Source organism: Ahaetulla prasina, chromosome 6 (genome assembly GCF_028640845.1).
Source record: "Ahaetulla prasina isolate Xishuangbanna chromosome 6, ASM2864084v1, whole genome shotgun sequence".
Classification (NCBI taxonomy): domain Eukaryota; kingdom Metazoa; phylum Chordata; class Lepidosauria; order Squamata; family Colubridae; genus Ahaetulla; species Ahaetulla prasina.
The window spans coordinates 2,680,302-2,705,296 of NC_080544.1; the positions used below are offsets into that span (position 1 = coordinate 2,680,302).

General features: G+C 42.0%; 1 protein-coding gene across 2 annotated transcripts; it reads right to left on the bottom strand.

Annotated features, from left to right (window-relative positions):
- Positions 1–3,090: 3,090 nt before the first annotated feature.
- Positions 3,091–19,544, bottom strand: SNCG (synuclein gamma). Of its 2 annotated transcripts, XM_058189296.1 has the most exons (6): positions 19,432–19,454; positions 18,442–18,758; positions 10,287–10,328; positions 7,999–8,126; positions 4,620–4,694; positions 3,091–3,518 (listed from the first exon to the last, which is right to left on the bottom strand). In XM_058189296.1, the coding sequence occupies exons 2-6, from the start codon at positions 18,560–18,562 to the stop codon at positions 3,504–3,506; spliced, it is 381 nt and encodes a 126-aa protein (XP_058045279.1). In that variant the 5' UTR covers positions 18,563–18,758; positions 19,432–19,454; the 3' UTR covers positions 3,091–3,503. The 2 variants fall into 2 exon arrangements, with proteins under 2 accessions (XP_058045279.1, XP_058045278.1); XM_058189295.1 differs by having other exon boundaries at positions 18,442–19,544.
- Positions 19,545–24,995: the final 5,451 nt, after the last annotated feature.

Sequence of the window (24,995 nt, forward strand, 5' to 3'; positions counted from 1 at the left end):
TTCCTGAATTTAAGAGGAACAAGGCCAGTGGACTATTCACTCTGCTTTGCATTCATAATATTGTAGGGGTTTTTTTTTTAATCCTTAACTCCACCTGAATACAAATAAACCATACAAAACCTTGACACAAAGACTCCTATTAATAGCTCCTGGTTGGAGAATCATCTAAATAGCAGCACCCAGGTACCTCAAAGGAACTTTTCCAAGAGGCAACTGGACTTTCTGGTTTTTCTTTGAAGACGTTTCGCTTCTCACCCAAGAAGCTTCTTCAGCTCTGGCTGGATGGTGGGGAATGGAAGGATTTATGATTTCTTGCAGAGAGCTGGTCATTTGCAGCCATTCTGCAAGGAATATAAATCCTTCCATTCCAGTGGTGGGATTCAAATAATTTAACAACCGGTTCACTGCCCTAATGACCATCTGGGTGGGCGTGGCCATGGTGGGCGTGGCCAGGGGTGTGTCAGGTAGCACTCGGTCTCCTGCACCTCCCTGGGAGAAAAAATGGGCCATGGGGGGATGTGCCACCCCCCTGTTTTTGGCCTAGTAGGCCTCCCTGAAGCCCCCTGGGAGTGAAAACAGGCCTCGGGGGGGCGCTGCACCCCCCTGTGCTGTTTTGGGCCTAGGACTAGGAGACCTTCCTGCATTTACCTGGCAGCCAAAATGGGGTGTGTGGAGACTCCTGGAAGGGGCGGGGAGGGGAGGGGCAGGGGCAGCCAGCAATTTAACTACTGGTTTGCCTGAATCAGCCCAAACCGACTGAATCCCACCACTGTTCCATTCCCCACCATCCAGTCAGAGCTGAAGAAGCTTCTTGGGTGAGAAGCGAAACATCTTCATAGAAAAAAACCCCAAGAAAGTCCAGTTGCCTCTTGAAAAAGCTCCTTTAGGACAACTATGACCTGGATGACTGAGAATCTCCATAGACATTCAGCACCCAGTTAAGCTTAAAGAAAAGACGCTAACTCAAGCTAAAATTCTCTGCAGCTGAAGGGGACACCACCATGAAATCCCAGGGCTGTAGGCTAGGCTAAGATATTAAAACAGAAAAACAGGAAAGTAATTTAGAAATAAATAATGGCAAAACCATCTAAGGCAGAGGATGAGATAGTTAGAGAAGGTCATAGACGCAATGAACATGAATTTAGGCAAACTCTGGGGGACGGGGGGCCCTGGCGTGCTGTGGTTGGACACGATTTAGTGACTGGACAACAAATGGCAAAACCCAACGGATAAGTCCATAAACTTATTAGCGCTCAGGTAGGATGGACAGGAGGTTTTCATCTTTATAGGTGTGTAGAGTTGATGTTAGCGAAAGATGGATGGTTGAGTGGAAGGAGGGATTTGTGTCTGTGATAGACTTGCCTTATGTCATATACAGTGGTGGGATTCAGCCAGTTCGGGCCAGTTCAGGTGAACCGGTTGTTAAATGGCTGTCTGGCCCCTCCTCTTCTGGCCCCTTCCAGGAGTCCCCACACACCCTGTTTTGGCTCCCAGGAGGTTGCAGGGAGGCCTACTAGGCCCAAAACCGTGGGCAGGGGGGCAGTGCGCCCTCCCCCAGCCACTTTTTGCTCCGGGTGTGTGTGCAGGAGGCCGAGTGCTGCCTGTCACAACCTCCAGCCATGCCCACTATGGCCACACCCACCCAGTTGGTCATTAGGGCAGAGAACCAGTTGTTAAATTATTTGAATCCCACCACTGGTCGTATATGTGTTGATTAAGTTCATTGATGCCTCTGAAACATTCACTAAGAATGTTGGATTGGTAGGATCTATAGGAGGTTTTTTTTCCTCTCCTGGAGCTCACACACTCTAAATATTTCTGAGGCTTTAGTTCTAGGCGCCTTTTCACAATTACTACTTCATCCTTCTAAAAACAGGATGTTTTCCGGTTGTTCTTATTCTCTTCCCTTTCCATCGACCGTTAGATGAGCATTTGCTGTTTGTCTTCCTGCCTGGAAATTTGGACTGCAATAAAAGTTTCCATGAAGCTGTTTAGGAAGTTTCCCTACAGCTTTTCTCCCAATGTGTTGAGCTAACTCTTCTGGCTACGGACATCCCCAGAGGGGAGCAAGCGACAATGTGTGTCTCATCATGTCATCATAAAAAGGGCATGAACTGAAGGCCCGCATCTTGAAATGATGGAGTGTTGTGTCTGCGCCCCCCGAGCCGGGGCCCCTGCCAGAAAGTGACTTGGAAAGTGAGGGGGAAGGGCCGTCAGGACTTACCTTGGGAGCACTGGCTTCCCTGGCTCAGCTCCAGGAGCCAGAAACAGGCCAGGTGGAGGAGATAATGAGGCCTCCATCCACTGACTCTTCTCCCCCCAGGCCACGCCTCCAGACCCGGCTGATGGCAATCAGGCCTGGCTGGACCCTAGGTTTTGTAGGCAGAAGAGGCGGGAACAATAGAAGCAGGGGTGAGGCAGGCCTAGGAAGTGCTGAGTCATGGAGCCACACCCCACAGGATATAAAACCAGTGAGGGCTGCTATGCCTCTTCGTAGCAGGCAAATCAACTGCTTAACTAGAGCTGAAGTACTGTTTGTTCCTGGGTGACTCATCGGCATCAAGGGAGATAACAGAGTCACTTGGCAGACGCTCGCTAGTTTGCTGTCAGAGCTGATAGTGCCGGCTAATTAAGCCATCGCTTGGACGGAGGTGAGGGGGGACAGAACATGGAGTGTGGTTATTCCTGTCATTTTGGGGATGATGACATTGCTAAAAGGAAACGTATTAAGTGAGATGGCAACTGTATTTTGTATCTCTGGGGGAAAAAAATCTAATATAGTGGCCCTTACATTATTTTTCATTCCCCAAGTCCCCATAGGCCCAGTGGTGGGATTCAGCCAGTTCTATCTGGTTCGGTGGAACCGGTAGCAGCGACTATGGGAGGCTCCACTCACCCGCCCAGACGGAATGTGATCTTATGATCACAAAAAGTGAGCAGACAATCCTTATTTATTTATTTATTTTATTTATTTATTTATTTGCATTTATATCCCGCCCTTCTCCGAAGACTCAGGGCGGCTTACACTGTGTTAAGCAATGTTATGTTCAGTTTGATGAATTAAGAAAAAATAGAAGAACAAGGGCTTAGCTGAAACAAGATTTTATTTTGTCTCTTAAAAAAAAAAAAACATGTCCACCCTTTCTTAGAGAAATCAAGTGCTGCTGCTAATGAGCCGAAAGACATGAATCAGTGATTACAACCACAAGGGTATGAAATGGCTCTGAAACCACACTTTGGAAGGCTCAAAGATGGGCAAAGAAGGAAGCCACAAAAGAGACACAAAGGGAGACACACAGAATTGCCCTAAAACGTACAATCGTACAATCGAGAGTTTTGCCACCCAGCTAGGATAGGTGAGACTTAAGATAGGTGAGCATTTGTCGTGCTGCATGAAGTTAGCTTAAGAATAGGAGATTTCCCTGCTGTTTGCATCCTTTAATAGGCCTGCATTATTCCTGGTCCTCTCGCTTTTCACAATGTAGTAGAAGTTCTGGAGAAGGTTAATTTCCTTCAATCTGAGAAGAAAAAGAAGAAGAAGCAGAGGGAGAGGAGGAGGAAGAAGAAGAGGAGGAGGAGGAGGAGGAGGAAGCAAGAAAATAAGTTAATTTATCTTTCCAAAAAGCTACTCACTCCACTCCAGTGTGACTATCAAATTATGGCTGGCCAGTAGAGCCTCTAGTCTAGTGTAAACTCCAATGAGTTTTTTGGGGATTTGGTTGTTATTAGGTTTATGAGCTGGATTGATTTGTTTACTGCAATCGTTTTTCTTTACTGTGGATATATTGTATAATCTTGTTGCAAGCTACAGGGAATCTTAATTATTTGGTGGAGTATAAAAATATAATTAAGACTGCTACTACTGCTATGGCAATGATAACAACAAGAACAATAGACAAATCATGTCATTTGCATTATTTGCAGGTGCCTAGTGCATTTCCATGTTTCTTTAAAGTCCATATTAAACAAGACTTAGAATTAATTACCTCGAACGCTGCCATTTAAACAGCAGTAAACAGTGGTATTGTAAAAAGCATGACATTATTAAAATGACAGCATAAGTGGAGATTTACATACAAATGTAAATAAATGGATCGATGCTTTTTGTCTGGAAAGCTTTTTGTCTGAAAAAAAAGCCATTCTGAACTATTAACATACTTAATGCAAAGAAATTCTGCTAAACAGCTCTCAAGAAATGACGTACCTTTATTATTAATTTTAAACTTAATCAGTATCATTAATTAATGATTCAATTAATAACCATTGATCACTGAATTAGTGTGGGGGGTTGTTGGACTATATCTGGAGGATCACAAATAATCAATTTTCAATCTATTTTCAACTCTTAACTGTCACCCAAAAAATCAAAATTGTCTAGAAATTGGGGTGGGGAACAGGTGGGGGTGGGGAAGAAAAAAAATAGAAGAGAGTATTTTGATATAAAAATCAGTAGAGCAAAGTTTTGTCATCACTTTATGGAGAAAAGAAAAGGTAATCAACTCAAAAGGGAAGTAGAGTTTTGAGGACTTATTTATGATCTTGGATTTTTGTGACACTTCCTGACATCCCTTTGTCCCCATCGAATCAAAGACTCTGGGACTAGCCGAGCTGAGATTTACCTCTGTGGCTTCCACCGGGATGTCTTCTCCAACCCCAGCAGGCTGGTCTTCGTGTTGATCTGGATGAAGTTCCTCCTACAGAACACACAAGAACAGACCAATAAATGCAAATATAATCTTCCATCCCATTCTTGCTGAACTTCAAACTCAGTTTCGGCTGTCCCTTTGGATACAAATTAGTCTCTTGATTCCTTCTGAGTCTGTTTTTTTTTAAAAAATTCTTTCCCATACAACTGCTATGATACATGGCATTAATTGTTTAAATTTAGGAATGTAAACTAGGAAAGGAAAGGGGGCCTCTGGTGGCTGAGACTGCTAAGACAGTCTGTTATTAACACAGCTGCTTGCAATTACTGCAGGTTCAAGTCCCACCAGGCCCAAGGTTGACTCAGCCTTCCATCCTTTATAAGGTAGGTAAAATGAGGACCCAGATTGTTGGGGGCAATAAGTTGACTTTGTATATAATATACAAATGGATGAAGACTATTGCGTAACACAATGTAAGCCGCCCTGAGTCTTCGGAGAAGGGCGGCATATAAATGTAAATAAAAATAAAATAAAATAAAATAAATTGATTTAGTTCTTTCCCTGTCCTGCCTCCTCACTGATAATTTATCCATGAATGAGGCAAGCATACATTTTAGATAAAAACAATTGCTTGTCTGTTTCCTTGGCCTGGAGGAAAACTTCAAGCTCATCTCTAATTATGAATGGTGGCTTAAGAATCACATCCTCTGTTTGTTTCTCTTGGATCTGCATCCCTTATCATGACTTCATGCCTCTGACTCATCTTCTATTTTTAACCAGGCAGGAAAGGAGCATCTCTTGAAATCTTATTTCTCCTCCTTTCTTTCTGAACTGGAGCACAATTACGGGAAGAAGACGTGTTGGGGCTGTGTGTTCTTTCTCTCCCCAAGCCAATATAAATTTGACAACTTTGACCTATTGAGAGGCACAAAACGTCGACACAGCCACTCTCAAAATCAAGAATGCTGACCCAAAGCCAACCAGTCTAATCAGGGGTGGGCTTCAGATCCTTTAACAGTGGATTCGCTGCCACGTTGCTGGGTGGGCATGGCCATGGTAGGCGTGGCCTAGTCAGCTGCCTGCACCAGGGCAAGGAGGAGATGTTTTTTGCCCTCTCCAGGCTCTGGAGGCTTTCCTCAAGCCTCCAGGAGGGCAAAAACAGCTTTCCCCAGGTTCTGGAGGCTCTCCCAAGGCCGGAAACAGGCCCATTTTTGGACTTCTGAAACCTCCGGTAGGCCCATATTTCCCCCTCCCAGATCCTCCGTGTGGCCCCTGCACTTACCTGGAATGATGAACAGGCTGCGTGGAGACTCCTGGGAGGGGCAGGGTGGGAGGGGCGTGGCCAGCCAGGGGTGGCATTTGGGGGTTCACTGAACCCTGCCGATCCTTGGCTAGAGGATTGCCCGAACCCTGCCGGACCCCCAGGAGCCCACCCCTGAGCCTCATGTGTTAGAACCTATTTTTCAGAATATTCCCTACCCAACCAAAAGATAATTTCTGGGCAAGGAATCCCACTTCCAAACAAAGCTATACCAAGTTACGATTTGAAGAATTTTTAAAGAATTCCTATGAGATCAGAGATCCTTCTCTAAATAGTTTCTTATTTTGTGGAGGAAAATTATGCTTGGTCCCTAACAAGGACAAAACCCCAACATTAAAGACCACTGTGTTGTAAAAAGGGCTGATTCTCTTTTCTCTTGATGTTCCACAGAAATGTTTGTGGACTTCCTGTTGTGCTTATCAATTCCCCATAATTGGCTTTTGTAGTGTAGGAAGTTAGCACCCACCCCTCTCCTAGAAGAATGAAATATTCTAGAAAATATTAAAAAGACAGAATATTATACCTCCCTGGATGAGAAAGGGAGAAACATGCTCTTGAAAACCAACCCCCAGAAAGGCTGAGCCAGTTTATCTACAACACAAAAGACCTTCAGCCTCCAGGGTGATACGATTAGCTCTCACTCAAGATCCAAACCAGGTCAAAGCCATTAAGCCATAATAGGAATTGCCCAAAACCCCTTCATTGTATCACCCAGAAAGATTCAACCAAGCCTGGGACACAGATAACCTCAGCGATGACTGCATAGCCCCATGGAAGTCTGACCGCAACCAATAGGATAATCTCAAATACAAAGTCCAAAAGAGGGTCTCTCTCTCTCTCACCCATGTGCTTACTTCGCCCAGGACCTCAAAACTATGTGGTCTTATTCACCATTAAAACCACCCTTCCAAGCAGTCTCCATGTTTCCAGTGTCTTTCTCCCCACTTGGAACTGAACCGGATGGACATTTCTTCCAACAGTAGGAAATGAGATGCCGCACTGAAGGTCTTCGAAATGAACCAAATATTCACTAACTGAATCTCTATATTCTGTTGTTCCTCATTTTCAAGGTACATTTTGCTGTATCTACTGCCTATTTTACAGCTCTTAAAGGGACAAAATAACTCTTTGGTCATTGGTGACTTTGAGAAGGGCAGATTCACTAAGGTATCTGGTCTTCTTAGGTAGTTCACCAGATGTTGGTCTTGCAGGAAGAAAAAATCATAGACACCACCAAGTGCACAAAATGGAACATGCAAGCATGCGTGTATATGGGTGCATGTTGAAAACCTTATGATCCGCTGTCTGGTGCGCACATGCCTGTTTTTTGGCTGTTTTTTGGGCCATTTTCAGGCCATTTTCGGGGCATTTTCAGGTAGCTTTCGGCGCAGAAAATGGCCCAGAAAACAGCCCAAAAAATGGCCTGAAAATGGTCCAAAAATGGCCTGGAAAACAGCCTGAAAAGCAGTCTGAAAAATGATGGGAAGAACAGCTGGCGATGGTGCATTTGCCCACAGAGAAGGCTCTGTGTGCCACCTCTGGCACAGGTGCCATCATGGCTTTAAAATATTCCCAGCTGCATAGTCAGGGAGATACACCAGCCACACTTTCCAGCAAGTTTGTATTTGTGCGAAGAAGATTGGACAGGAAATGGGAAGACATTCCACTTCTTGAACTCTACCGATTTAAGATTTCCACCTTCTTGGGATTCCTTTGATTGGGTGAGCAAGTCACATGCAAAATTTACAAACTTTTTCATAGGAGGAATGGGTCAGTGAGGGGAAATAACTGTTTAGCTTCCACCCGTGCTTGACAGTTTCCTGACCGGGCATCCTTTCCCTTTCCTTGGTCTAAAAGCCAGAAAATAAATCTGATTAAGAGGTAAGGAAGGATGCTATGGCGGAAGGTTAAAAGCCCCTGAATGGTTTCCCCCCCAGCAAATATCAGCACCTCCTGCTCTGGACTTGTCTCAAAGGCAAAGTTTTAGGAACACGGTACAGTCTCATTGGTGGAAAAAAAAATCACACCTACCTTGCTGACCAGACCACTGGTGGTTACAACCGTCTCTGCTCCTTCCACTGTTTGCTTTGCCACTGTGTTCACGCTGGCCACCACACTGTCTCCCACGAGATTGGCCTGTTCTTTGGTCTTCTCAGCAACTGTAGTTGAAGCAGAAAGAAGCGGAGAGGATGAGGTGGAAGTCCCACTTCTTCAGATGTGGTTTTGGAACCTACTAAGATTATTTGGGATCCTTCAATGGAGGTCAGTTTTGAAAGGATCAAGTGCCTTCCCTGGATTTTTACAACCCAGGTTTGGGAATCTTGAAACCAGCGTTCCTTTTGTGATCTCCACAAGCCCAAAATTGAATGGAGGCAGATTGTTTAGCCCTCATTGTGTGTGCTTTCTGGAATTTTGAAGTGGGTTTACACCCACCCCAAGAATATGTCAAGTTGGCACCCATGTTCAGAATATAGAATGGCAAAGCCCTGAAGATGAAGGACAAAAGAAGATGTACAAGTGGATTGGGTAATACCATCTAGTCTTTTCCTCAGAGGTTCTTGAGCTGACTTGTTAGCTAGTTAAAAGTAAAGGTTCCCCTCGCACATATGTGCTAGTCATTCCCAACTCTAGGGGGCGGTGCTCATCTCCATTTGAAAGCCGAAGAGCCAGCGCTGTCCGAAGACGTCTCCGTGGTCATGTGGCCGGCATGACTAAATGCCAAAGGTAACGCTGTTACCTTCCCACCAAAAGTGATCCCTATTTTTCTACTTGCATTTTTTATGTGTTTTCGAACTGCTAGCTTGGCAGAAGCTGGGACAAGTAATGGGAGCTCACCCTGTTAACACGGCACTAGGGGATTCGAATCGTTGAACTGCTGACCTTTCAATTGACAAGCTCAGCATCTTAACCACTGAGCCACCGCATCCCTTTTGACCTGCTAGCTAGAGAGACTCTAATGGATTATTTCCTCTCTCTGCCCTTGAGAGCTGCCAAGATGCTTTCCCTTTTCTGATGTCCAAAGAGATGAATCAAGACTTCCTTGCTCTCTCCATCAATCATCAATCATTCCTCCACTTGCTGGGAAATATTATTCAAACAGGTGGCAAACTGTTTTGTGGTTTTGCACAAGTGAAAGTGTAGCTTTTGTCCACAAGATGAAATGGTTTCTTTTCCAAAGGTTCTTAAGCCAGAAAATGGCAGGTAAATACTAGCTCACATTCAAGATTCAGCCACAAAATAATTGGCTACATGTGCAAATCCACTGGGGCTATAACCTTGTTTTGTCTGTAAACTAAAAATAAATCACATTGTAGCATAATTTTTTGTTTGCTTTTGCTTTTATTGATTGACTGCAGCAAAGGAAGAGAAAGAAAAAACTTGTACAGAAGAAAGAAAGAAAGAAAGAAAGAAAGAAAGAAAGAAAGAAAGAAAGAAAGAAAGAAAGAAAGAAAGAAGAAATAGAATGGAATGGAATGGAATAGAATAGAGTAGAGTAGAGTAGAGTAGAGTAGAGTAGAGTAGAGTAGAGTAGAGTAGAGTAGAGTAGAGTAGAGTAGAGTAGAGTAGAATAGAATAGAATAGAATAGAATAGAATAGAATAGAATAGAATTTTTATTGGCCAAGTGTGATTGGACACACAAGGAATTTGTCTTGGTGCATATGCTCTCAGTGTACATAAAAGAAAAGATACCTTCATCAAGGTACAACACTTACAACACTGAATGAACACAAGAAGGAGGAGGAGGAGGAGGAGGAGGAGGAGGAGGAGGAGGAGGAGGAGGAGGAGGAAGAAGAAGAAGAAGAAGAAGAAGAAGAAGAAGAAGAAGAAGAAGAAGAAGAAGAAGAAGAAGAAGAAGAAGAAGAAGAAGAAGAAGAAGAAGAAGAAGAAGAAGAAGAAGAAGAAGAAGAAAGAAGAAGAAGAAGACAGAAACAAAATTATATATGGGATATTTTTTGCAAATATACAAGTTATATATAAAGCATTTCATGGAACAATGGCCATATTTCATTACAACCATCCTTTGATAATCTATATTGATAACCGATTCATCCAAAGCAAACAAAAATCATGCTAATACCATCAACACTAGCAGACCTGGTGATATTGGGCCCTTATCTCTATTTTTCCAATGTTGAAGAAAAAGCCACCCTGAACGAACATTCATCATATTAGTAGATGGATCAATTTTTGGAAAATAAGTGAAGTCCTATGTATTTATGCCATGCCTGAGTATAGGAAGACAGGAGAGGATGTCATTCATTCAAAACAGAAAATCCAGAAGCAACTCCACCAGGCCAACTTTTTGTGCAGCTCTTACCAGAAGTGACACTTTGCACCATTCCTTCTTTGGTTTTTGTGCCTGTAAAGAGAGGAGAGAAGAGGGGGGAAGGAGGGAACGGGAGAGGAAGGGAAAGGGAAGGAGAGAAGAGACAGAAGAGAGGGAGAGGACAAAAGGACAGAAGAGAGATAGAGAAAGGGAGGGAGGGAGGGAGAAGAGAGAGAGACAGAGAGAATAATTGATCAGTTTTGTTTTCAAAAAGCATCCATTAAGATTTACAGTGCTTAGGGCAGCTTAGCAGAGAGTGAGTCAACGGATAAAAGGTCTTTAGTTTCCTTCTTTCAAGATGAATGTAGTGCTTCAGACAAGTAGCTGGTTGAGCATCCATTCAAATACAAAGCCCAAAAACAAAACAGATTTCAGGTGCAGCTCTTTTTTCTAATTCTTGCTGGGGAAGAAGAAGAAAAAGGAGATGGCCAATGTTACACATCAGTTCTTGACTTGAAGCTGTGTTGGCAGACACTGTTCTTCTACTCAAAGGGCTATTCCTCTGAATTTGATTTAAAGTAAATAACTCTAATGATGGGAAGAGCAAGATTTTTGGGCCACTAGACAAGAACACATCACCATCTTTCTCTAAAAAGGTAAAAGTTCCCCTTGCACATGTGTGCTAGTCATTCCTGACTCTAGGGGGCAGTGCTCATCTCTGTTTCAAAGCTGAAGAGAAAGCGCTGTCCGAAGATGTCTCCATGGTCATGTGGCTGGCATGACTAAATGCCAAAGGGGCACGGAACACTGTTCCCTTCCCACCAAAGGTGGTCCCTATTTTTCTACTTGCATTTTTTACGTGCTTTCAAACTGCTAGGTTGGCAGAAGCTGGGACAAGTAGGGATTCGAACCACTGGACTGCTGACCTTTCGATCGACAAGCTCAGCATCTTAGCCACTGAGCCACTTTCTCCTTATCATCGTCCTCTACCGTGGCCCTATTTTCCTAATTCTCTGTAAAGCTGTCTCACGCCGACTCAGCCTCTTTCTCCTTCTTGTGCATGTGAGCGAAATATTCAGGGTCATCCTACGGATTCGTCAAAAGCTGTAGAGCTTCTAGTGGAGCCTGTTACTCTACTTCCAAGCATCTCTGCATCGGTTCACAGGATTGTGAAGACAGTACACCTTTCGTTTTGCTTTTTTTTTTTTTTTTACGGTTGTTTGGGAAAGACGCCATCGAGATGACAAGATGACGAAAGAAGAGAAAGGAGAACGTCAAAACAGTGCCCTTGCAAACCTGAGCTGCACTGCAGTCAAATTCTTGCCGGTCATGCAAAATAAAAATTAAAAAAAAAAATCTGGCTTAGTTTAGATCAGGAGGGGCTGCAACCATCCTTGACCTAAGTTTTTGGCTCAAACAACATCATCCAGATAATCTTTAAAAGCAAGCAGAAAGGGGGCTCTTAATCCCCCTGGCTGACTGGCATAACATTGGCACGAAATCTCTTTTTATTCTGCAGATTCTCAGGCCTGTAAAGGTGGCCAGAAGTTCCTGGTTCCTTATTCTAAATTCCTGTCTCCTGAATCTGTCTCCGGTTGGTGATTCTTTTCATTCTAATAGAAGCAGACAAAAGCTGGAGTCTTTTGCCAGCACTATTTGTTTGATCCTGCCACTGTTCTCTCTTCTAATGACTCAACATTATTGGGGCTTGTTTATAGTCAACAGGAGTCATGGGGTGGAGAAGGGGGGGCAAAGAGGCAGGAGAACATAGGGAAGAACATCTCATAAAGGCAGGGAGATCTTTCCTGCTAATGAACTGCAAAACACAGTGCCAAATTTGAGAAGGGGTGCCAGGCCAAGGACTCACCTGCTAAATTATCAGTCTGGAAAAAGAACTCAGAACTAACGTTAATCAGGCTGCACACACTCTATTTATCCTTTGCTAAGAGTTTCTGTACAAATTTATTAGGCTCTGAAACTTTGTTCCACAGCAAAGGAGCGTTTATTTAATTAAAAAAATATAGTACTGATTTCAACCCAGATATAGATTTTTTTTAAAAACCCGAAATGGATTTGTTCTGTCAGCAAGTACTGTAATATGGTTTGATAGAACTGTCTAATTACATTTAGGCACCGACTCGTATTTATTATGCAAATATATGTAATAATAATAATATCAGAGTTGGAAGGGACCTTGGAGGTCTTCTAGTCCAACCCCCTGCCCAGGCAGGAAACCCTACACCATTTCAGACAAATGGCTATCCAACATTTTCTTAAAAATTTCCAGTGTTGGAGCATTCACAACTTCTGCAGGCAAGTTGTTCCACTGATTAATTGTTCTAATATGTATCTGCTCCTTCTACTCAAACAATTCTGGGTATATAGCACAACAAAAGCACAAAAACATGCATGTAAAATTTAGAAAAGTCGAAATAAATAACCATCTTCAATCCAGAGAAAAGAAATATGCAAACTGGATTCTTCGTCCCTAAAGCCTCAGGAAAGAACCAGGTTTTTAAGGCCTTCTGAATGGCCAATGAAGCTGGGGTCATCTAAAGCTCAGGGAAGATGTTCTACTGTCAGTTCTCGGATTGCATCTTGGATCAAGGAGGATTCTGTAAGGTGAACATCTCATAAGATGGGCCTTCGTGACATTTCCTACCACATGAGGACAGAGGGCAAATGGGTCTCCTCTTGTCTCTTGACCTTGACAGAAATATCTTCCAACCTTTGTACTCACCCAACAGAGCATGAGGAACACAGAAGACCCAGAGAAGAAGAAATAGATACAGCTTTGCTCTCCTTTCGTGAAACTGGTTAGGATGCACACAATAGCCAGATCAACATATATTCATGGAATAATACACAGTTTCTGGATCTAGCCAATACACTAAGCCATTTTTGTTAAAACAGAGCTGGAAGGGACCTTGGAGGTCTTCTAGTCCAACCCCCTGCTTAGGCAGGAAATCCTACACCACTTCAGACAAATGGCTATCCAACATCTTCCTAAAAACTTCCAGTGTTGAAACATTCACAACTTCTGGAGGCAAGTTGTTCCACTGATTAATTGTTCTCACTGTCAGGAAATTTCTCCTTAGTTCTAAGTTGCTTCTCTCCTTGATTAGTTTCCATCCATTGCTTCTTGTCCTGCCTTCAGGGGCTTTGGAGAATAGCTTGACTCCCTCTTTGCGGCAGCCCCTGAGATACTGGAATACTGCTATCATGTCTCCCTTAGTCTTTCTTTTTATTAAACTAGACATACCAAGTTCCTGCAATCATTCTTCATATGTTTTAGCCTCCAGTCCCTTAATCATCTTTGTTGCTCTTCTCTGCACTCTTTCTAGATCTCAACATTTTTTTTACATCGTGGTGACCAAAACTGGATGCCGTATTCCAAGCATGGCCTTACCAAGGCCTTATGAGGTGGTATTAACACTTCATGTGATCTTGATTCTATCCCTCTGTTTATGCAGCCTAGAACTGTGTTGGCTTTTTTGGCAGCTGCTACACACTGCTGGCTCATATCTAAATGGTTGTCCACTAGGACTCCAAGATCCCTCTCACAAATGCAATTTTTTTTGGCCAGGCTTAATATCATCTGCAGACACAGTCATTGTGGTTTATTCAACCCACCATGATTAAGCACATCAAGGCCTACCACACCAAAACAATTGCTGGAAGGATGCCTGATGTTCTAAGAAGATGCATCGGCTTAAATGCAGGAGTTGGGTGTGGTTTCAAAATAAGCGGTGGAGCTGGAGAGAAGAATGTTGGTCACAGGGTTTAGGATGGCTGAATCCACAAGTACCCGCAATGCGTTAGTCCTCCTGAATCACATAGCTATGTGAGAAAAGACACTTGATTATATATATAGGACTGAGATGAGCTGTAAGATAACGGCGAAGTCCCTTGGGATTGGCTCAGGTCCTGTCCGACAATATGGAAGTGGTTGACTTTATCCTTTATGATGGCACAGATTCCTCAAGAACATCAAAATAGAATTCAAGAAAAAAGATATAAGAACATCATGACATCCTAATAGGACCAACTCCGTGCAAAAGCTCCATCTGTAAACTTCAGTGACGCTTTGTGTTGTTTTGGGGTTGGAGTGCCAAGAGGGACTTCATGTACATTTAATCTGGTTATATAAAGAATAGAAATGTACTATAGGTGATAGGAATTTACTATAAGTAAGGTAAAGGTAAAGGTTCCCCTCACATGTGCTAAACATTCCTGACTAGGGGGTGCTCTCATCTCTGTCTGACGAAGACGTCTCTGTGGTCATGTGGCCGGCATGACTCAATGCCAAAGGCGCACAGAACGCTGTTACCTTCCCACCAAAGGTGGTCCCTTAGATACTCATATATCTATGCATACAATAGCATACACAGTAATACAATATACACAGACGTGGGCAAATAATTCAATATTCCCAGACTGCCTTTGTCTGCCTAAATAATTTTCTGCCTCTGATAAATGGCTGACAGCAAAATATCAAACTGTTGTATCACGAGAGCCCTTTGGAATATTTTAACGGAAAGCAGTTTAAGACCCAAGGACGGATTAAAACCAATTTTATTTTAAAACTTCCCCATCTCCAGCACATGGCCCTGGAGCATCCAGCTGTTCTCCCTCTCAGGTTTGCTTAGATTTTTTTTGAGATCAGCCAAAGCTGGTTAGAAACTAACTGCAACCCAGGAATAGTTCTACCTGCTAAAAAATCCCTTCTTTTCTGCTGGAATTTAAAAAGTAGAAAACCTACGTCTCTTAGATGTGATTAAGGGAGACAAATGAACCACAAAGAAATGTGATTCCAGTGAATGGAAATCAAAGGAAGCCCAATACATCTTTTTAAGGACCAAAGTAAGATCTTCTCCAGGTTTCCTTGGAGATGCCACAATGGGGACAGGACCTAACTTCAAGACTCAAAATAGTCTTGGATGCAGAAGATCAGGTCCACAGGTGAAGTTCCAATTAAACTGATTTATTACTAGTCATGCCTACGCAAAGAAATCTACTCAACTGTTAGCACTATTTTGGCACTAAATAACGGTCAACAGAATTGAAAAGAGATTGGCTGTGTCCATTTGTGGCTATGTAGTGACTCTAGGCTGATTCCTCTTTTGACTCCACCCTCAGGTTCTGCCACATCTTTCCCTACACCTTCCTAGCTATGTTTTGCTCAGGGATGTAATAATTGAAGCTAAGCAGGAGACTACAGATTCAGATTCTCCACATTGAAATCAGAAGTTCAGCGTAATCTGCAAAATCAGAGAGGGTGAGTCAAAGGAACCCTTGAATTAATCGGCTGATTAATTCTGTTTCGGATTTTTGTTGCTGATATTTTTCCATCAGTGGGGCAGGAAGGAGGTTGTTCTACTGGAATGCTGGAACTTCCTCTGTCCATCAGTGATCCATGAAGCTGAGCACCTTTTGACATTTGCTGCAGAGGTTATGTGGATAGCTTCAGTTTACAATTTGGAGCAGGATTTCAGGAAAAGGGGAGAAAGAGAGAGAGAGGGAGGGAGAGAGGGAGGTACCATGAAGTAAATAGAGAAGGGTGGAGATGCCATTAATCTGGAAATTAAAATGGGGGCATTTGTTTTCAGATGAAGGGGGATGTGTTGAGATATAATCATGCTTTAAAAGGACAGCAAAGAGATGAAATGATCCCAATTTCATCCTTTTTTTCCCTGCTTTCTTTTCTTTGTATTTTCCAAAAAATGTGTCCATTGCAGGCCCAACTTTTAAAGCTGAGTCTGCAGTCTTGGGAGAAATTGAATTTAGAGGAATATCTGCAGGGATGTTGAAGCTGTTCTTTTGATATTTCCCGACAAGCTCATTTCCCAGGCTAATGAGTTGTAAGATTTTTTTTTTAAAAGCAGCTTAGCAGGAATTATCCACGCTGAGAGGAAATGCGAAGGTCACAAGAAAGAGAGGGGAGAATTTTCTGTATTTAGGAGTGGGAAAATGTTGGTCAAAATATTATATAATCTCACCTCAGGAAATGAAGGGAAAGGTGAAAAGAGGGATGCAGACAAAAGGAGGAAGGAGTTTACATAGCAATTAAAGAAAAAGCCATTTTCATTGGCAGATACAGGATGATCAATGTTTCTGAACTTGACGTGAATGAAGGTTTGTGCATTAGAAAATCCTGAGGACTTGAGATTCAAAGGTGATGCAACTCCTTATTTTATTGTCAGATAATTGCCTGATGAAGTTTCCAAGCTAAAGTAATGGATTCAGGGGTCTCCAACCTTGGCAACTTTAAGCCTAGAGCAGGGGTCTCCAACCTTGGTCCCTTTAAGACTTGTGGACTTCAACTCCCAGAGTTCCTCAGCCAGCTTTGCTGGCTGAGGGACTCTGGGGAGTTGAAGTCCACAAGTCTTAAAGGGACCAAGGTTGGAGACCCCTGGCCTAGAGGACTGAATCAGGGAGTTGAAGTCCTCCAGGCTTAAAGTTGCCAAGGCTGGAGACCCCTGATTTAAATAGTTATTTATTAGATGAAGGAACATTGGTTGACCCTTTGTATGGGAATTAAGACCAAGGAGCACTTACTGCCTTCACGAACTGCAGTTTATGATTGTGGCACATTTGCTGGATGCAGGATTTGTTCTAGCTACATCCATGTCAAAATTTGATCCTAGAATTAATCAGTTGAACAGCTTGCCTCCAGAAGTGGTGAAGTGGCTCCATCACTGGAGGTTTTCAAGAAGAGACTGGACAGCCATTTCTCCAAAATGGTATAGGGTCTCCTGCTTGAGCAGGGGGTTGGACTAGAAGACCTCCCAGGTCCCTTCCAATTCTCTTATTCTATATTTTTTATATATATAATAGCTTCTGTTAAGCTCCAGAAATCAGAGGACACTGCAGGGCTAATGGATCACTCAAGCGTACAAGTATGATTAACTTTGATTCTGACCGGCTCACGATAGATTCAGCTTTCCATCCTTCCGAGGTCAGTAAAATGAGGACCCAGATTGTTGGGGGACAATAAGCTGACTCTGTAAGCTGCTTAGACAAGGCTGTAAAAGCACTGTGAAGTGCTATTTGCTATTTCTACTTAGGAGCTCCCTTTTGGTGGCCACCATAAAATAAGGAACAATGCCAGGGAATTCGAAGCAAAATAATGAATGGGTGAATTGCATACTGAAGTAGTTAGGGGAAAAAAGAAGCCAAGGTTAAGAAACAAAAAAGATGAAATTCTCTTAGATGTAGACTGTGTCAATGCTCTGAATAGTTTCTCCACTTCATTGCCCTTTGCAAGGAATGAAGAGTGAATCTGTTGCCTTCGTAGAGCCTGGATATATGTACATATTTTTGGTGCAGCTCTTAACTGATACTGCCATTAAGTTTCTGGGAGTCAGCCAAAAGAGATTTTACCTCTCTGAGAGTGTTTTTTTTTTTTCCTTTTCAGAGAAACTACAAAGAGACTGAATGCAAGCAGAAGGGAAGGCTGGAAATCATATTGAAAGAAATTCTTTGATCCTCAGTGCATGCCTTTTGTGGTTTATTCTCACAAAAAAGTCTTCGGGGAAGGGGAAAGTTATCAGACGTGACCCAGGCCCATATGCCTCGCCATTCACCAGCCCCTACGACAAAATGGGTGGCAAATAAATTTAAAAATAAAAAACCAAATACATTCACAACCAAGCTTTTATTTCCCTCCAGCTTTTCTTCCCCAAAGCAATTCTCCAACCAAGGCAAAAAATATTTATTTCACATAACCCTCCCTCCTTCCTCCCTTTCTTTTGCAGACTTCTCTGGAACTCAGAGCAACTAATAGGTCAAACTAGAGTTTTCATCAGAGTAAATTTCATAGGAGAAGGAGGAAAAGACATGCATAGACTACTCTTTCCTAACAGGATGCCTTCAAATTATTCGGAACTACAAATTCCATATTGACAGTCCCCTATTGGTGAACCCAGGGGGGAGTGGCATTCTGCAGGGAAAGCAATTCCTTCCTTCCTTCCTTCCTTCCTCCCTCCCTCCCTCCCTCTTTCTTTCTTTCTTTCTTTCTTTCTTTCTTTCTTTCTTTCTTTCTTTCTTTCTTTCTCTCTTTCTCATGAGAGAATCTTCCCCCACCCTCTGCTTGCTCTGATCTGAAGAGCCTCATTCTGCAAGGTCACACACAAACACAGATTTCTTTCACACCAGGCACTGCAGTGCTGGCTGCCTGGGCAGAAGGGACATTGATCAACCTTACCTACGTACATCACCCCTTCTTTCGTCTTCTCAGCTGCTTCGGTGACTCCCTGCTTGGTCTTCTCAGCTGCGGCCACCACTCCCTCCTTTGCAATGGAGAAGCCCTTTTTAAAGACATCCATGGTGTCCTGGCTGGCTGGCTGGCCTTGGTAATAGCGTTGCTGATGATGGGAGTTTTCTGCCTGCTTCTCTGCAGCCTCTTCTCCTGGAGACACTCCTGCTCTTCCTTCTCTGCCAGTTGCCAGATGCAGGGCTGGGTGAGTGGCTCGTCCTTCCTGGCTCTCTTATTGAGGCAACACACCAGAGGACAGCCAATGCCTGCGAGACACAGATGCTGAAATATTAATGGCATGGATTTGCCTGTAAGGTTTTAGAGAGAGAAGCAGCAGGCAAAAGGGAGGGGGGGGAGGAGGAGGAGAGTACCAAGGTAAGTGAGAGGCTTGGTTTGGAAAAGCTCCAGAAGATGTTTAGATGTCCTTTAAAGAGCTGCAGCAATGCTTACTCAAGGTCACATATTCTACAAACCCTTTGCAGCAGGAGAGGAAACGTTTAGCTGCCCAAAGCTTTTCATTTTCCCACTTTTTAAAGCAAATATCTCCCAGGAAGGCAAGTGGGAGATCAAAAGGGGAAAAGTGGCAGAGAAAGAAGACCAAAAACCATCCAACCCTCACACTTTTCAGTGAGGGTTTAATTTAGCCAGCCTTTTGCTGCAAGGTGGCTCTTTGTGAACCTCAAACAAATAAGAGTTATCTGAAATAAATTTGTGTGTATGAACATACACATGTATGTATGGATGGATGTATGGATGCATGCATGTATAGAGAATAAATTACTATGTAAAGAAAAGGAATATGAAATTGAGTTTTTTGTTTTGCTTAAAAAAAATCTATATTAAAATATGCCTTTCTTTTCTTTTATACAGTAACTTATCAAAAAATATCAGCTCTCCCAAGAACATTTGAGTGTGGTTTAACTCAAATACACTTCTTACCTTATTAATGGAGCAGGCCATACCTAGGATAGGTAGCCATCCAGCATGACTGTCTGCAAGCCATTTAGGAACATCTTCCTGATCTTGAAATTTGCAGAAAAGATTATTAAGGGGGGGGGAGAGAGAGAGACAGAGAGAGACAGACAGACAGAGAGAAAGAGAGAGAGAGAAAGAAAGAGAAAGAAAGAGAGAAAAACAGAGAGAGAAAGAGAGAAAGAAAAGAGAGAGAGAGAGAGAAAGAGAGAGGGGGGGGGAAAAAAGAGAGAAGCTTTTGTATCAATTCATTAAATAAAGGATGACTTTCTATTTTGCTCCATTTTAGGTGGACGATCAAATCATTCAGTACAAATGACAAAGAGGTACAAAAAACAAACAAACAGAGAAAGAATACAATCCTTATTCAAGCAAGTTTATTCAAGCAATCCTTATTCAAGCAAGGCTGGCTTATATTTTATTGGGTTTTTATTGGGTTTTTAAATTTTTATTATGAATTTTAATGGGTTTTTTAGTTTAATATGTTTTAAAATTTTAGGCCAATGGTGTAATAAGTTTTTTAATTTGGGTTTTAATTGTATATTGTATTGTTTATTTTATTTTGGCTGTACACCGCCCTGAGTCCTTCGGGAGAAGGGCGGTATAAAAATCGAATAAATAATAATAAATAATAATAATAATAATAAAGTGCTTCCCAATAAACTTATGTGATTAATTGATTGATCTTATGTTAAGTCAGGGCTGACTCTTCGTGATCGCATAGATTTTCTCCAGGAAAATACAGTATTAGGTAAGGCAAAGGCAACGTTAAAACATGCCTGCTGGTGTACGAAGAGGCCTTTGCATTATTGAGATGCCACTGGGATTGAAGTTCCCCGATTAGAACAGAGACAAACAATTGGGAAAAACGGATTACGAGAGAATAGTCATTTTGACAATAGATAAATACAGCCAATCATGCAGATTGGGAAAGAGAACTGCCTCCCCCCACCCCCAAAAAAGCTAATAGGGGGGTAAAAATCAGGTCAACTATTGCCCTAGTTTAAATTATAGACAGACAAATGGACAGACTAATGTTAAAAAGAAAAGAAAAAGGGGATACAGAATACTTTGCTATATGGAATAGATTCTATCAACGGTTGGAAGTTAGAATGCGATAGAATCAGGTTAGGTTTTTATCCCAGAGCTATAATTACACTCAACAATGAACTAAAGGGCCACTATCAGTGAGCTGTTGGACAGCATTACTTGGTCTGTTGTGTGGATGTTTGGGTGATTCAGGGGCGGGGAATTTGTTGTGGGTGGGGAGTGTTTGGGGATTGTTATGTGTGTTGGGCCTGGTCTCTGGGTGTTAAGTGAATTTTGTTGGAGGGGTATATTCAGGGGTGGATTCTACTTAGCTTTACTACCGGTTTGCAATGGAAGTGTGCTTCTGCGCCATGCACAGATCACCCATGGTGACGTTGTGGCGGGTGGGCGGAGCCTCCCACCGGTTTTACTACTGGTTCTATACAGTGGTGGGATTCAGCCAGTTCGCGCCACTTCGGGAAAACCGGTTGTTAACTTTCTGAGCAGTTTGGCAAACTGGTTGTTAGAAGAAATCATTAGGGCAGAGAACCGGTTGTTAAATTACTTGAATCCCACCCCTGGTTCTATAGAACCAGAAAAACCGGGAGCAACCCACCACTGGGTATACTGGGTATATATGTACAATGACAATAAAGTTGTTGCTATTATTATTAGGTGGAAATGGAAAGAGATACTATATATGTATTAGAATGAAAGATAAATTTGATACTCTAGCACTGTTTAAAATAGTACATACGTTAGTTTGTTTTTACCTTTGTTTCATGGCAAGTGGAATGCCAGGACAACTGCACTGTATTCAATATATTAATGTCTAAACAATAAAAATATGTTTTTTTAAAAATTATAACATCTCCTGAAGTTCCTGGATAAAGTGGAGGGACTTAGATGCCCCCACTTGAGTTCTCGCTGAGTGTTCTTCATACTCACCCTTGAAAATGCAGGCTGTTGGCAGCTTCACAGAGAAAGGGGAAAGGAAGGAACGCAAGAAAGAGAAAGACTTTTCATCATAATTGACACCTGGTCAATAGCAATAAATCTATTACTGCAATGCAGCATAAATCAATGTTTTATTTAGCCATTGCAGGGATGATCAGTGTGGATTCCTGACCTGAAATCCAGGAAAGAAAGAAAAACCCCAACAATTTAAGAGCATGCTCTGGGCTATATTGCAATCTGATCTGTGAAGTGGTGGAAATAAAGGTTTCTTAAGGTAGCCTTTTCCCAACCTAGTTGTCTCCTGGATGCATTGCCTAGCAGCCCAACCAGCTTGGATATTGGGTGATTGGGTGAAGGAGCTGAAGTCCAGGGACCTCTTCAAGATGAACGTGACTTAGGGGCAGGTAGTCCCAAAGATGCCATTTCCAAAGGCAACTGGACTTTCTTGGTTTTTCTTTTTTCCTTGAAAACCTTTTGCTTCTCATCCAAGAAGCTTCTTCAGTTCTAGAACTGAAGTTAGAAGTGAAGAAACTTCCTGGATGAGAAGTGAAACATTTTCAAAAGAAAAAAAAAACCAGGGAAGTCCGGTTGCCTTTAGGAAAAGGACTTTTGGGACAACCATGACCTCAAATGTTGACATCCTGTGATTTTTCTGGTGGTCTCCCTCCGAAATACCTGTCTCTGCTTAGCTTTTGGAATCAGCTGAGACTTGGTTGCCCATTGAAAAAAAAATTGCAATATGGCAACATTCATTCTGACATGTGGGAATCATCCTATCACTTTCCAAGTATTTCCAAAATGACTTCATGATCCGCTCTGCATGTTCTCAGATGCCAATCAAACTAGTCAGTCTGTGTGGTTCGTAGCAAATGTCTGTTTCTTGGATGGAAAGCTGGAGATATTGAGATATGGAAGCTCGAGATACTGAGATATGGAAAGCTGGCTGAGATATGGTAGCTGGAGATATTGAGATATGGAAACTGGAGATATTGAGATATGGAAGCTGGAGATGTTGAGATATGGAGATAAAGTTTTCCAAAGCTAAACTTGACTTCTGAAGACCATATGAAAGCGTTCCCCATTACTGCCTTCCAGTTTAGTCTTGAGTCCCCACATTTCCAAGTATTAAGTGGTTCTATCTCTTAAAAAAAATCTGGAAAAGATCCAGATTATTAAGGAACCCTGTTCTAACATCATCCTGCTTTCAAAATGAAGGACTTCAAGAAGGAAGTGGAGACATCTTTGAAGTTCAGATCTCAGAGGCTTCTGAAGATGGTTGATCTATTTTGGGGCAAGTCTATGCGTGCATATAAGAGGATATTTGCTTCCAAAAGCAACTTACATTGGATTTTCTATAAAACCTAATTATAGAAATTATATTTTGTTTTCCACTTCCAGTGGAGAAAAACATTTAAGAGTTTGTTGATTTTAGAAAACACATTTGAGGATGTGCAATGCAATGCATCTGATGAAATGCCTCCCTTCCTGAGTTAAAGTTGTAGTGAACATTTAAAAGAGCACTCCGGAAATAAAACTATGTTTTAGCATTTATTTAAAGAGGGGAATGTATGTCCTGTCTTAAAAAAAGCCCAATATGTGATGAACTTATCCAAACTTTTTGCACAATTGGCAACTCTTTTTTTTTTTTTAATTTACATTTATATCCCGCCCTTCTCCGAAGACTCAGGGCGGCTTACAGTGTGTAAGGCAATAGTCTCATTCTATTTAGAATAGAATAGAATAGAATAGAATTTTTTTTAATATATATATAAATATATTATTATATTTATATATTATAAATATATTATATAAATATCTTATATAATATAAATAATAATATAACATAATATAAATATATTATATATATATAAATATATTTGTATATTTACAAAGTCAACTTATTGCCCCCCCAACAATCTGGGTCCTCATTTTACCTACCTTATAAAGGATGGAAGGCTGAATCAACCTTGGGCCTGGTGGGATTCGAGCCTGCAGTAATTGCAGGCTGCTGTGTTTTAAAAAGAGGCTATCTTACAGCCTGAGCCACCACGGCCCTTGTACTGATTGGCTACTTTTACTGCCATAAGGGTCTTATTTTGCAGAAATTACTCTTCACTGTTATCTTTTGAGTATACTTTATTTGAATTTAAATGTTGCTGAAGGACTTGGAGAATCTCCATCAATGGAAATGTTGCTTTGCTTACTGACATGTTAAGGTGTTTCTTCTATATTAACACAACATACTATATTCTGTTAGATACAGCACTTTTTCTACATCAACTAAAAATAGAAATTTACCCTTTTGTTATTAACACGGAAAGCTAAGAGTCAAAAAAAGTGTAATATAAACATGTGTAATATTTTGGATTCCTTATTCTTTCAATGGCCTTTGGCTTCCTTCCTTCCTTCCTTCCTTCCTTCCTTCCTTCCTTCCTTCCTTCCTTCCTTCCTTCCTTCCTTCCTTCCTTCCTTCCTTCTGTAGGAATTTAGCACCCACCCCCCTCCTAGAAGAATGAAATATTTTAGAAAATATTTAAAAGGCAGAATATATTTCCCTGGATGAGAAATGGAGAAACATGTTTTAAAGACAAAGCAGCTTCCTGACTCCCCCCCCACCTTTGTCAATGGGCCATTAAAGCCTCAGCTAAGCTCACTCATTTCCCCCCACCTTTGTCAACCATCATCTGCATCATAATAGAACCCATCTAGCAACTGAAACTCACCACATGGCACCTGGGAAGATTACATCAGCCAGCAAGGCTAGCTAAGACCCCCACCCCCTGGGAGTCTGACAGCCAATCAGGGTACTCTTCCTGTGCCCCAGAAAGTTCAAAGCTCAGAAAAAGCATAAAGCCAGGGAGCACACAGGATCTCGTCCCTTTTTTCTGTTCAGGAACTCAAGCCATGTGATCCTGATCACCATTAAACCATCTTTCCAAGCAGCCTCCATGTTTCCAGTGTCTTTGTCCCCACTTGGAACTGAACCCAGATGGATATTTCTTCCAACACTTCCTTCCTTCCTTCCTTCCTTCCTTCCTTCCTTCCTTCCTTCCTTCCTTCCTTCCTTCCTTCCTCCCTCCCTCCCCTATTCCCTCCCTTCCCTTTCCCTTCCCTTCCTTTTCCTTCCCTCCCTTCCTCATCCTTATGAACATTGCAGCATTTCCATGGTCATGTGATCAAAATTTGGACACTTAAGAACTGATGCATATTTATGGCAGTTGCAGAGTCCTGGCGTGACATGATCACCTTTTGTGACCTTCTGTCAAGCAAAATCAAAGTGGAAGCCAGATTCACTTAGCAACCATGTAACTAATTGTGCAGTGATTCATGTAACAACTGTGGCAAGTAAGATCATAAAATGGGGCAAAACTCGCCCTACAATTGTCTTGCTTAGCAATATAAATTTTTAAGTAATCAAGGCCTACCTGTACTTTAAATATTGACCAACAATTTAACAATACGTTGATGCCAATCAAGTGCAGAATTCTCTTGCAGTGTTAAACCCTTGGAAGCAATGCTCTGTCACTTAGCTCCAGGTTTGTTTA

Coding starts and splice junctions, on each gene's coding strand:
- SNCG (XM_058189295.1), bottom strand. CDS start 18,562: ATGGATGTCTTTAAAAAGGGCTTCTCCATTGCAAAGGAGGGAGTGGTG. Junction 8,127..10,286: donor GGTGCAAAGTGTCACTTCTG/GTAAGAGCTGCA, acceptor CTTCAACTACAG/TTGCTGAGAAGACCAAAGAA. Junction 4,695..7,998: donor CCAGTGGTCTGGTCAGCAAG/GTAGGTGTGATT, acceptor TGTGTTCTGTAG/GAGGAACTTCATCCAGATCA.